The 14,150-nt window shown below is 51.1% G+C and overlaps 1 protein-coding gene across 5 annotated transcripts in view; it reads right to left on the bottom strand.

Annotated features, from left to right (window-relative positions):
• Positions 1–14,150, bottom strand: part of RBPMS (RNA binding protein, mRNA processing factor) — a 158,054-nt gene that overhangs the window by 11,857 nt on the left and 132,047 nt on the right. For 4 of the 5 annotated variants that reach the window (XR_004422813.1, XR_004422812.1, XM_033103890.1 and 1 more), the window contains one exon: positions 4,803–4,872. Coding sequence is in view for 2 of the 5 variants with exons in the window: in XM_033103890.1 (XP_032959781.1) it covers positions 4,803–4,872 (70 nt within the window). In the remaining 3 variants the exon portion in view is untranslated. Of the gene's footprint in view, positions 1–4,802; positions 4,873–6,767; positions 6,901–14,150 lie in introns of all 5 variants that reach the window. The other variant, XR_004422811.1, reaches the window with a different exon arrangement.

Below are 14,150 nucleotides of genomic sequence, written 5' to 3' on the forward strand. Positions count from 1 at the left end.
AGGGGAACGGCAGGCCAGTCCCAAGCACCAGCCTGGTTTCTGGGCGCCAGGGCACGCTGCAGCACGAGAGCCTGGAGTCTGGGTCCCTTCGAGGGAGAAGGCAGGGGTGAGTGCAGGAGCCGCAGCAGCTGTCGGGGCCGCCTGAAGACCCCGTACCTTTCCTGCCCTGCTAAGCCCCCAGCTCTGCCTTGACGTCCAGTACCTGGGACTCGCTGTTGACAGCTCCATCGCAGGGCCCTCAACTCAAAGCCAGAGACTAGGCCGTTCCTCCCAGAACTAAACATAAGGGAAAAACCGCTTCGAATTCTGCCTTTGTCATCTCTCACCATATCTTCTCTAATCTGGTGAGGCTGTAACTATTAGGTTGGTGCAACAGTAATTGCCGTTTAAAAGGTTAAAAATAATTGCAAAAACCACAATTACTTTTGCACCAACCTAATATATGTGCTTATAATTTCTATGCTGTGGTCCTGGTTCTGTGGCCAGGGAAATTTCATGAGTTCTTAAAGAACACCCTCCCACATCCAGCCCGACTCCTGACAACCCCCACCCCGCCTTTTGGATTTAACTACATTTCAATACCCAACAAGGAAAGCTGTGTAACTCATTCCCTGTAAAAGAGCGACTAAAAACTTGCTCATGCTTTCCTGTTCTCCACACATCTGGGAAATTCATCATTTTCAATCATTATCATGTATTCCGGGGTTCTCTGCCACAAGGTGGGACCATTAGCAGAAACTCCAGTGACAGGCAGACACAGCCTGTAGACCGACTAAACACCATCCATCAAGGAAGATACTTAACAAATGAAATGACCAACAACACCCACCGCTCTGACAGTCGTACTTCTGCCACTCATGCTGGTCAGCGCCCACACCCACACCCGGCACTGCAGCTTTCCTCACTCACAGCACAGCAGGCTCAGCTCGGAGCTCCCTGCGCAGTCTCTCTCTCTTCTCGCTAAAATGTGTGTCCATGACTCTTGCCCACTAGAATTTAAGCTCCTTAGGGGCACAGGCCTGATTTTGCACATTTTTATATCTAGCACATAGTAGACACACGTATTTATTTAAAGAATAAAGAGCTTATTTACTTTTCTAGCCTAGTCACTGCAAAGCGGGTAAACTGGAAATCCTTGAAGGACCTCTGGGAAGAGCAGGCCCCGGACTACTCAGGATTCGGAAGGAAGGCGTCCTGACACTCCACACACCCGAAGTGACAGCCAGTCTGCATGTAGGTCGTTAGGTCTGACACCAGATGTCACTCCTGATCTTGCCTCCTGTCCTGGTGCCATCTTTCCACAGGGGCGGAAAGCCCCTGCTGGTGATGGAAGAAGGCCCTGGGGCCAGCGGTGCCGTCGGCTGGCACCTACCCTTCCTTTGGCCATTCTGATTTCCTCAGCACCACTGTCTTCAATTCTAACTTACATTTCCCTAAGGTTACAGAGCCTGGATTATTCGCTGTCTTGAAAAGGACTTGATCCGAGAGCCTAGAAGGCCCCACTGATCTGCTCTAACTTCAGGTGCGATGGGAGACGAGAGGCCCGGCCCCACTGCAGTGGGAACGGGTGCAGTCATCCGCCCTCCCTCCTACCCGCCTCCTCTCCTCCACTCCCCAGCCCCCAAGGAGGATGCTAGCCCAGAACAAACAGCGCATCCGCAGGAGGCGTTATGTCTTGATGCACATCCTACAGCGCTTCACAAGCTGTACTTCCAAAGCGGGCACTGGTGGCCCTCCTCTGATGGCCGCTGCCACCTCTAGGTTTTGGTGGCTGGGTCAGTGGGGAAGGACAATTTAGAAAAACAGGTCAGCCGGATACAAGACCTTTTTGGCTGGAGCCCACGCAGCTGCTTAATGATCGTGTGTTCCCTCTGGTCAACAATACACTCGTACATGCTAAAACAATCCTTCCTCAGGCCCTATGTCACCACCATACTTTGCCAACCGAAATCACCAGGTTCAAAGGTCTTCTCTCAATTTCCTAAACAAAGTACGTGACTCTGCGGACCCAGCAGCCCCCACTGCCCTGGCCAGGCTCCAGGCCTCGCCTGCTCCCGTCACTGCTCACTCGCACGGGCAGGCAGCTGCTCTGCTCACTCCTGACACCTAGGCGAGCCCAGGTTTCGTGCCACTGACCTCCCTTCAATTTCATTACTTCCTCAAACACCAGCTTATGCTGAAGGCCACATCTACGTTTCAACTCATGAACTCTTTCGTGAGCTTCAGAATTTCAAGTTCTCCCATCCTAGACCCCTCCAAGTGAATAGTGACCGGCCTCTGAAAACAGAGAAATACACTGTCATGGAAGAGAGAGGCGCACGTGACGGTGCCTCCTGGAGCTGTAAACATGACAGTGCCGGACCTGTGTCACACGGTAACAGGGAGGCTCCCTGTGGCAAAACGATAAAGGCTTTTCTGAATAAAGAAACAAAGATTTGAGGATACATAAGTTTAACAAGTCATTACAGGTACGTTGATATGGGCATGGACTTAGGAAATCCTGGACTTGACAGACCTTTCAATATACCTCAAAACTTAAAAGTAGTACTTTCAGGGGGGATAAGCATCCCCTAAACAGTGAACTTTTGATTTCACAAAATAGTAAAATATTTTTAAGAACGCTTTAGGTATCTACCATGGATGCTGACTTTATTTTTCTAAGGAATGACATTTAAAATACAATTGCCATTCACTAACACTACCATTTCATTTAAAAAGGGTACTTGCACACACACACACACACACACACACACACACACACACAAGAATATAATTTTAGACTAAGGAACAAATATACCAGTAGTTTTAAGGAAAGAATCTACTATGTGGTCCTGATTTTCTCCTCATCACCAGTTAGTGAAAAGTGTAACAGATGACCACTGGTCCAAGGACCTATATATATATGGGTGCCACCACTGGTTTAGGTTTTGGATAAGAGGTTAGGGCAGTTTCCCAAAGTGTGCTCTGTGTAAAACATTAGTTTTACAAGATTCAGTGAAAAAAAGTGTTCCCTGGTGTCAAATAAGTTTGAGAAATACTGCATCCTAGAGTTCCCTAATCTTAAAGGTTGGTGATGCGCCTATTGTTATAAAGATTCTGAGAATCTTCTGGTAAAGACCCTGTTTCACTGACATTGGGGGCATTTCTGTACTCCGTCTGTGATCCCTGAGGACTAGTGCTTTGGCCACACTGAGAAGTACGTCAGGTTAGGGCAGAGGCGGTCCAATTCCAACTGACCGAAGTTGGTGTCTTAAAGCACAGAAATGTTACCTCCCAACTTACAGATTTTCACCACGAGAGAAAGAATCCCGACTAGTCGGGGTGGAGGTCTGCTGGCTGACCCTCTGAAAAATCTGTGGCATCTCTGATGCTCTGATATGCATCACTAGTCCCTTTCCTGTTTGGAGAGGCCCTTCCTTCAGAACAGAGAAGCTTCTTTCTAACCCAGGACCGGAGCGCTCTCGAAGTGCTCACCACCCACGGTAGTTAGAACCCCAGCAAATGAAGTCTACACGCGCAGTGACCCAGGAACTTGAAGTGAAGGGGACGTGACCTACCAAGTGAGGTTTCAGTCAACAGGGCAACGTGCCTGTGGAAAACAAACCCCAGGACTCTTTGAAAATCCGATGCAGCGGTCTCTTTCCTCCTCACCTGCAGCAGGCCAGCTCCTGCATCTCCCATTTCTCCAATATATTCCCAGTGAGTGGTCTGAAAGACTTCTCCGTCTAAGCTGAACCTAAGTCAAGCAGAGGCCAGTCTTTGCCCACATAGAACCTCCTCAGAAGAGTCTCAGTGGCCTCAAGTGATCTAACAAAGGCGCATGGGACTCAGTATTAATGGTGGAAGAAGAAGAACATTAGTTTAATTTGGAAGTGTTTTTCTCTAGAATAGAAGCTCTCCAAGAAAAGGACCATGACTCTAGTGTCAGCATTAGGTACATACAGGTACATAACTTTCCATGACCTCTCTAGCATTCCTGTTTTGGGAAGGAAAGATGTAAATCAAGAGAAGGTTGATTGGAGAACCCTACTATTTAAAAGACTTTAGGGCAGACTTCCCAAATTCACACACCAAAGTAGAATTCAAAGGAACAGTGCTTTGTGTTTAACAAAAGTGCAGTCAAGATACTGAATTAAAGAAGGCATTTGGAATTTTATAGAAATGCTACATTGAAAGGAAACATATTCATTTGGTAGTTCTTTGAAGGTTAGGCCAAAGATAAAATGGCACCAAGATGCCAATTTAGGATATTGTTTCCTTCAAGATAAGAAACTTGAAGGAAGCCTATTGGGAACAGCACACTGTCTGCCTGCGTAGTATAGTACAGAAAGACTGCCTGCGTAGTAGGTAGTATAGAAAGATTCGAACTTATCTGTGAGGGAGACTGTTTGTCCCATGAGGTGACCGCTGCCGTCCCACAAGCTAGAGACCCACACAAGCTAGTCTGGGCTAGCACAGACACTGCTTCCCGTACATCCCCTCCAGGACTGTCTGATCGACCCTCCCCCACCCCTCAGAGTGCTGGCTCCTGGACCAGGCCCCCGGCAAGCATGTAAGGCATTCCCCCCTATCTGGACGGGGACACCAGTTCCCCGTCCACCCTGCCTGTTCCGTGTAACTGCAGCACCGCCATGCAGCGCAGAGGACATCCTCGTATCCTGCCGCGGCCCAAGATGTGCCTTGTTTGGAAGTTCCCTTAATAAACTTGATGTAATGCTGGATTTGTCAGCCCCTTTCTTGGGTCTCTTTACGAAGATTCTCCAAAGTTGTGATGTGCGACCTGCATGCAGGGAAGTACTTACACAGTATTCAGCAGAACTGACGGGACTTCCAGCCCTGAGAAGTAGCCTCGGAAGGAGGGAGCCAGCGCATCTGGAAAGACATGTGGGGAGAAGGCTGTGAACAGGGGCTCCCCTCTGACCTTCTCATTCCCCACAGAGCGTCCTGGGCTGCCATCCCCTCTACTCTTCCAAGAAGGTGCCCACACACACTTGCCTATGGGCAGTTCTCCCCCCGGGGGCTGGGACGTGGAGCAGCAGCCCAAGCAGTCTTCCACAGCCCTTTGTGAGTACAGGGGCCAAGTTCTAAGGAAAGCACCCCCCTCCAGGAGCCCCGACCATCCTCCTTTTCAGAACTAAAACCTAGCTCAGTGAGTCCCCCTTTCCATCCTCACTCTGTAGCGCCGAGGCTGGGGACAGGCTGCCTAATGGATTTCTAAGCAGCATGTGGAAACGTGGATCTGCTGATAAAGAAGGGACAGTGCATGAATGACACCACGCCAGTGGTCTGGCCAGGACTTGAGATTCTGTGCCTGTTATCTTAGAAAAGGGGTTCTGGCTTCTTGGCACTGGAGTGTCTGGTACCCTGTGCCCCCTGCTCACTGCGGAGAGGGACCTGTAGCCTCATCTCTTCCATTTGGTTTCCAAAGTGGAAGGCCAGCCCCAAACACAAATGGATTGAGTGATGCTTTGTCCACTTGGCATTGTTCCCAGTCCTGTACTGAGGAAAATATGAAAAAACAAACAACAGGCCAAGTACACTTTGGCTTTAACAAGTGTCCCTCTGTTGGCAATGTCCATTTTTCTCCTAAGCCTTTGGATAGAGGCAAGAGATGCCCGTTTACCGCTGCACCTCTGCTTACACTGGGGAGGGACAGGCTTCCCATCACCCCGACTCGGGGAGAGCAAACTGCAACAAAGGGGGGACACTGCACAGAAGAGGGCTGGGTGCCCCCTCCAGTGTGGCAGGAGAACTGCTCTCTCACCTGGGGCTTGGCCAAACTGTGTCACCCACCTGGAAACGTGTTTGGAGCAGAATGTGATGCTAGGAGGAATTCTACCCTGACCGACCTACTACACTTAATAAACTATATTTTAATAAACTATATTTTGCAGCGGAAACCCTGCTTCATATGGCATCCTATTTACGTCTCCAAAGCATAAACAGGTGCAGGGGGGCTAAGACCTGCGAGGCAACTCTGCAGAACCCAGGAGCTCTGGGGGACTGAGAAGACCTCACCTTACCTGGTTTTACAGGTGGGGCATCATCGGCCGAGGCCTGGGTGTTCTGAATGACATCCCTCACGGCACAGCCCCGGGGCTCAGGCTCACTAGTTCTCTGGACTTGATTCTAAAGCTGGCTGTCTAGGCCTTTGGCTCTGGTCCCCACAAAGAAGTCCTTGGAGTTTCCTCCGCCCCACGGGCCTTACCCAGAGTGCTTATCTCCTCTCTGGCTGTCAGTGCAGGGTGAGAGGCTGCACCGGCGGACTCTCTCCCGACCTAGGGTAGAGGCGTCTTGTTTCACTGGGAAATAGGGGCCTAAAAGGACCATGGATGCACTGTGAGCTACCTACACCAGGAGTCCATCTCAGGGAACCCCTTGGGCCAGCTGTGCAGTAGAGACCACACCAGATTTACCAGGAACCAGATTAGCAGCTCGAGAGGGTCCCCCACATAGTGGAGGGCAAAGCTGTGTTCCTTGGACACCACCAGCAGGCACTGAAGCTCATTTAAGGCAGGGCCAGAGTCATTTTCAACACACAGCAATTAAGGGGGCCAGGGACCAGAAACTCTTCGCACGCTGGCAGGCTAAAAAACATGTCACTTTGGGAATTTAGGGGTGTATACCGGACAAAGGAGAGAAAGAGGGGAAATGTGGAAGGCAGGCGGACCAGAAGGGAGAGGGAGGATGAAGTACAGGGGAAGGGGGAGAGGGCAGAAGGGAGGAGAAGACAGAGCAAGAGACACAAAGAAAAAACTCATACCTACCCATGGCTTACGGCTTTGTGCATCTGAATCCACTTGCTCACTAAGCAAAGGGCAGAGCTGGAGCTGCCTTCCTGAGACAGGTGGTAAAGGGTAGGACGGGGGCACAGCCCTGTGGCAGGTGGGGACTGGGAACCTAAACACACAGTGGATGGCAGGGCGATGGGTCTGTGTGCACCGGGGTTGCGGAGCGCAGTGGTGGCGCTGGGTGCTGCCTGCTGTGGGGCTGGGGCGCTGGGCCCCGCGAGGCCCAGACATGATGGTGTTTTGGAGGAGACACAGGAACAGGGAGGGCTGACGGGGGAGCCGCAGGGGGGTGGCATGACTCGGTTCAGTGCAGGTGACTGCGGGAAGGAAGCCCCTCAGGTCCCCCGTGCCCACGCCAGCTCTCAGACAACCTCTCTCGCACTCGGGCCTCTTCCACCCACACAGCCCTCGCATTCTCAGTCACGCGCGCGTCTGCGGGGTGTGGGCCCAAGGTGCTACGGTCAGCCTGGTCTACACCCGAGCGCTCTGTGCTGACGCGGGCTGACTCCCAGCGGTGGGGTCCGGCTCAGCTGTGCTCAGCGGAGCTGGACTGAAGGCAGCCCCCTGGCTGAGGCTCAGGCAGGACGCGGTGGTGATGGAGGAAAGACAGGCCCCGAGATGCAGCACTCCTGTGACACTACTGCTGTTGCCCAGAGGGTGGGCTCTTCTCCCCGCCTCCCAGACACCCAGGGCTGCCTCCTCTTCCAGCTCCGGGAAGCGCGGCTGCGCCCACCTTCCAGCAGAGGGCAGTGTCCCCCCAGGGCCGAGCCAAAGCTCCCCAATGTTCCACACACGGGCAGAGCAGAGGGTTTATGCTGCAAAACGGGGGTTCAGGCAGCTAGCCTAGGGGAACCAGCTGTTTTGTGCTAATCACTGCTGTCCTCAGGGAAGAAACACAAGCCTCACCCTTACACCCACTCGGGCTGCTCGTTCTGCTGTGGTTTTGGCCCCAGGTCACTCATGGCCACTACTGCCCATTGTTTGGGAGCTGCTTTAGGTGCATCATAAACACCAGGGCACCCACACTTCCCTGACTCCTATTCCTCAGACAGTTCAGCAGGGATTAAGTCTCCGCGGTTGAACTTCCGTGTAAGGCAATGATCCCTGTGCAGAAAAATGCACATGTGCTCCCACACACTTACGTCCTCACACTGCACACTTGGTCCTGCGTGCAATTCCAGGGGCTTCCGAAGTCCCTGTGAGAACCTCTAACAGAGTAGCTATAACCCAGACTAACAGATTATTTCCTCTGTGCCAGACACTGCTAAGCACGTCACACGGACTGTGACATACAACCGAATAAGCAACACAGAAGACCCTGGGACACTTCTCCACTAGAACCTAATAACAGCACCAGTTATTACTATTACAGTTCACTGTCCAGGGGCCACACTGCATGGGATTCTCCTATTACACCTTTCCAGAAATGCTCTTCTAAAATGCAGTGCCCCTGCAAGGGTACACTGAAATCTCTAACACCTTAGCCTGGTACCAGCTCCTGTGACTGGTGACAGGTTAGGTAGGAGTAGGAGAGCACCTAGAAAGAGAAATAACTCGGAGCAAAAATAAAGTGGAATGCTAGACAAAGTAGTAAGTATCCATAAAAATAATTCCCATCCTCTTCCATGTATAGATGAGCAAACCAAGGCCCAGATTAAAATACATACCGACTTCACATTCCAAGGGTCCCAAGAACAGGAAGACCAACTGGTCTCCAGGTTGGAACCTGCCTGCCCCACCAGCCCTGCCACAGGGGCTGGCGAGGAACAGTGTAAAGCAGAGAGGAATTCTTTGCACCACCCCCTTCTGAGTGACAGACCCCCACCGCCAATCACACCTGCCTTTAGAACACTCACAAGAAGGGCTTACCAGGTGCCTGGCTCATTTATGGTAGCTATTATTAACAAGGACCCTTTGGTGTAGCCATTTTCTTCTCTGGGGAATAAAGGGATAAATCTAGACCAGTGGTTCTCAGATCTAGGCCATCAGCATCACCTGGGAAGGTGTCAGCAATGCAGACATTCTAGGGTTGGGGCCTAACCACCTGCATTTAACAAGCCCCCCAGGTGACAACAATGCATGTGCTCAAGTTTGAAAAACACTGCTCTTAAATAAGGTCTCCAAGTGTGTCCAGAAGGCAGGTCTGGAGATGCTCTGTAGTCAAATAGGTTTGCGAGAAACAGTCTCCCTTAGGCAGATCTAGACATCTTAACACATTAAAGGCTGAGAAACTCCACGGTCAAGGAACCTGTTTGACTTGATTGAACCATGAGTTCCCCACGTTTATCTGACTGCAGAATCTCTTCACTATGTAGCAGCTATTAATAGTTGTGGGTATTGAGAAATGTTGGTCTGGAAGGTCCCTCCCAGTGGTGACATTTGGTGGATCTAAAAGGCGGAGGTGTGCCAATACGGCACCCAAGTTTCTGGTTCGTAGTAAAACTAATTAGAGCTGGCAGATCACCAGACAGCTGGTGCCCTGGACGTCTAATCTATAACCGTGCTTCCCTGAAATAAGACCAGGACTTAAGTTTTGCTCCAAAAGACGCATTAGGGCTTATGTTCAGGGGATGTCCTCCTGAAAAATTGGCTTGGGCTTATTTTCCAGTTATGTCTTATCTTCGGGGAAACACGGAAGAAGCAGTCAAGATGTTCTTCCCTTTCCTAATGCAGGTGGTATACCTGAATGTAGATTTCCCCAGCACCCTATTCAAAACCAAGCTCTCTCTCTCCTTTTTAAGGCATGGATATTCTTAGGCAGGTTTCTACCGTATCCCTAAGATGGAACCCTGAACACCCCGCTCAGGCTTTCCCAACACTGAGCCACTGCAGCCAGCCACTCACACATTCTTTAATTATAATCAACTCTGGCTCACTCTCCCCAGGCTTAAGGACATTCTCTTGAGCGGCATCACCAAATAAAGCCTGTCCAGTCCTACAGCAAACTGTGGAAAGTTGTCAGGCTGAGGGAGAGGTGGCCAAGCCAGCATGCTCTGATCCAGGAAACTCCAAACTCACCAAATAAACTAGAAAGATGATTTGCAAAACAAAAAAGATGATCTTCTTTATGAGGTGAATTACAGGAGTCTTTTAAATAGCAACCTTCCCGCTTCTAAGAAAGCATTCACCCAAACTGGAAGAAGACTCTGCTTCAAGAAATGAGGCCCACCGTAAGCGAACATTCAGCAACCTCCCCTCCCCCAAAACTACCAGCCCATACTCTTTCTTAACCGACACGGAGGGCACGAAATGCAATCAGCATTCTTTACTACTTGTCTGGAACCTAACATTCCTTATTTAGGGCAATTAAATAAGTTGCCATTATCTAGGCAAATTGTCAAGACTTATGTGAATTGGTTCAGAGGTTAAGTCTGCCAGCCGACCCAGCCTAACAGCCGGGAAGGAGGAGAGCGACAGTCGGCCAGAGAAGGTCACGCTCCGGCCAGCCCTGTGCTTCTGCGAGACCTCCCGGTCTGGATGGTGGGGTACTGCTGAGGTCTGCAGGACCTAGGCCCCAAAAGCAAGGTCTCAGGCCTGGGAACATCTCCTGCAAAGACCAGTCAAGGCCGGGCTTAATTAAACATCAGCCGTCAGGGGTAATTTTCTCTCCTGGGCTTGAAGACTCTTTTCCTGCCTGTCCAAGCACAAGCCAGGCCTTATTTCCAAACAGGCCTGGGAAATGTGCTCAGACGTCCCAGAAGTTCACTCAAGACACCACCTGGGTCAAGGGCACCCAAGCGAGTAAGGCCCTGTGTCAGACTAAGTCCACAGTGGTTGCTTGTCATCCATATTTAATTTTGTCAGTCTGTTAATTTTTAACTATGTTTGCTATCAAGGGCCATTAGAGGTCCCCAGGAGCTGAGCTTGGTGAAGCGAGAAGTACTTCACAGCAGAGTGGATGAAGCTTGAAGTTGGGGTGCCCCACTTTCCCATTCTGTCACTGAGTCTGGCCTTCCCCACCAGCAGCACAAATCCTGAATAAAACATGATCCCATTTGGAGTCGATTTTCCTTTTTCCCCGTGTCACAGTTGGTTTTCTTCAAGAAGTTCACTTCCTTTTTATGAGGGCTATGTTTTATCATTCCAAAGTTTCTTTGTAGCCTTCATTTTGTTTCCGAAGCAGTTGGAATTGACATGCTTTCAGATGGTATGTGGGTGCCTATTCCTACAAAAGGAAGCCTAAAACCCTGGGTGGACGGCCACCTGAGCCAGCCAGAGCCGCACCTCAGCACACACCACAGCCACAGGCCCCTTTTCTCACCCCATCTCCAGCTGCTTCTCTCCTTTGCCAAAGATCAGACCTGGGCCCTTGGTTTTCTCTTGGCGGGGTGCTGGTCTTGCGTCCCTGCACCTTACTTCTTAAACTACAGAAGGAAGGCCCTAGAGCCTCTGGGCCATGCTAGCTCAATTTTTCACCAAAAAAAGGAAATGGAAGAGCCATTTTAATAATTACTACTTGATGCCAAGCATTTTACTCTTTCACTCAAAATAATACCATGAAACAGGTGTTCATTCTTCCTTCTTACAGATGAGGAAAGTGAAGCGTGGTGAGGTGAAAAAAAAACTTGCCTATAACCCCAGTTAGCAGAGTGGGTGGAAATTGTCATTAAAATCGGGTCTGTTTGAATGTAAAACACTGAGTTGTCATCACACGCAGCCACCCTCCAGCCACCCTCCGTGATGGTGGGACCTCACGTTTGCTAATCCTCCCAAGGCAGAGCGCAAGGCGTGCTCACCCACAGCACTTCCAGGGGACACTAAGACCCAGGGATGGGCTCTTCCTAAAGGCAGCGGGAAACAGACAGGATCTAGGGAGTTCAGCCTTGCAGAGGACAAAACGGAACATGCTTAGGAAACAAACCCAGAACTGTACCAAGTGGCGGTCGTCTTGCTGCCCCTGCCACCAGGAGGAGCCCCCTCTCAGCTGTTCTCTCACTCAGCAATGGTAGTTCCAGGGAAGTCTCACTGGGATCTGCGACCAGGGACAGGGCCTAGCATTAGGGGACTCACTCTGGTTTCTCAACAGCTGCTGCCAAAAGCTGCCCAGTGTGGAGAAGGGGCCTCGGTAGCATCGGCTCTGGCCAAAGCAACTGCTAGCCCAGCACTGTTGGGGGAAGGAGTTTGAACCGCTTCCAAGGGGCCAGCGAGGCCAGGGCAAACATTTCTGTTTCTCACTCACTAAGGGGCTCCTTAGTTCTCCAAAAACCAAAGAGCAGAGGAGGGGGAGGACGGAAGGATGGCCAGGGCATCTGCTTGGCCATGACTGGGCTCCTCTGGGGTTCAGACACAGGCCTGGGAAGAGAATTATCTCCCAAGGCACAAGATGACTTGTGGAGACTCCACCAAGTGGAAACGAATCTGGGCAGAAGCCTAAAGGAAGGACTGCGGGAAGAGCAAGCCAGGAAGCCCAGGGAGGAATGGGCCGGTGACCTGTGGGGCTTTCTCTTCTCTAGCTTCTCTGATAGGAAAGCAAGATAAGCCAGCAGCTGGAAAGTTCAGGGACGAAGAGTGTGAGTAAAGCAAAACACACCAACCATTTGGTCTCTCTGGAAATTCAGCTGTTTCCCACTCTTGATCTATTTCCTGTCAGGGAGAAGTTTCCTTCTGGCAGGCGTGTCCGGGCTTGACTGGGGAGACTTCCATAAGCGGCACAGACCATACTGCTAGATGTAGGGCAGTCGCTGTCACTCAGTATCAGGGGCTCTGCCATCGATGCCTCACTCCTCTTGCTCCCCTGTCCCTCATTCAGTCTTTCCAGCCTCTGGCGTTCCATTTGGTTGCAGCCATGAGGACTCTGCAGCCCTATTAGTGTTGTCAAGACGTACAGGATGTCTTCAGTGTTTGAACTATCACAGCCTCGTGCATGGCTAGCCCTAGGCTTCCTTCTCTTTGTTGAAAATTCATATGCTCCTTAAAAGTCTAACATTTACTAAGCCCTTACTGTGTGCCAGGTGCTCTTTTAAGAGTTTTACATGGGGGAGTTATTAGCCCCCCTTTACTGAAGCCCAGAGAGGTTAAGGAACTTGTTTAGTCAAGGTCACACAGCTTATAAATGGCAGAGCCTGTGTCTGACCAGGCAGCTCTCTAGCCTGCACTTTCCACCCTAGGTTATCGCCGCAGACTCAGAGCTCTGCTAAGGGGCTCAGTCCCAGCACAAGCCAGGCCCCACGGAGCCGGCAGGGAAACAACCCAGAGGAGGGGACTGGCAGACACACGCTCCGTGCTCACAGGAGGCTGGTGCTCTGAGCGCAGGGCCTGGCTCCCTGTGGGGATTAAGCCAGATGCTCCCGACGACCATAATGCTGAACCAAATAGGAAACGAGACCGGGCTGGCACATTCAGGAGCATCACGGGGTGGACTCTCCTCCCAGCCTGACCCTCCAGGGGCTGCAGGTTTAGAAGGAACGTAAATGTCAGAGGACGAATAGTTTCAGTTGTATCTGAAAACAGCGGAAAGCCTTGGGCTGAACAGCCCAGAAGGCAACTCTGCGGTCCTCCCGAGGTTGGTCTCCCACAGCCACCAGTCCCGGGCTGCAGAAGGACAATACACGCTGGGGAAGGCCAGGCCTCAAGGAGGAGGACGGCAGGTTAAGGGCTGATGTCGTCTGGGATGCACAGCTGTGTGCCTCGACCTTTGGATGGTGGCTGGCTGGTGAGGTGCGGAAGCTGCCTCTCATGGGTCCCAGGGATGGTTTTGTTCACAGGTGCCTACAGGACCAGCCACCATTACAGCACTGGCACTGCCTTGAACAGGAGAGTCCTTCCTGTGTGAGCCCCAGTATGTGTGTGGGTAGGCTGCATTGCTGCCATGTCGTGGGGGGGTACGTGCTCACCGGAGTCCACTTACACCTGGCCTGCTCACTGCCTCCCTCAAGACACTCCTTCCTCATAGGTGCCATAGTTAAATTACATCCCATGCCAAACCAGACATTCTTGTGTCTTCTTTAGCTCAGTATTCTCCATAGGGCACAGTTAGTGACAGAGGAGATGCTTACTGAATTTAAAAAAAAAAGTTTATAATGCAATTCTCAGAAGTTGCAAGGTGCTGCAGAGTGAACGCTGGATATGGCGGTGGCGGGGGCTGGGAGGAGAGGCAGCTCTGCAGTGAGACCACCCACGCACCATTCCTAGGTCCATCTCTCCCCCGTGATTTTTCTACCCTGTTTGCTATGTCTCTTTTCCCATGGTCCACTTTTGTATTTATTTTGGATTTAACCTTTACAGTTTTTCCAGTGTGTCATAAGGGACCTCCCAAGGGGCATGGCTTGCCCCTGGGAAGTCTGTGTTATGGTTTGAAACCTTGTTTATGTGCAGGTGAAGTATTGCAGTGCAGATCTGCTGTCACTCAGGGCAGATGAG

This window comes from Rhinolophus ferrumequinum, chromosome 4 (assembly GCF_004115265.2).
Source record: "Rhinolophus ferrumequinum isolate MPI-CBG mRhiFer1 chromosome 4, mRhiFer1_v1.p, whole genome shotgun sequence".
Lineage (NCBI taxonomy): Eukaryota > Metazoa > Chordata > Mammalia > Chiroptera > Rhinolophidae > Rhinolophus > Rhinolophus ferrumequinum.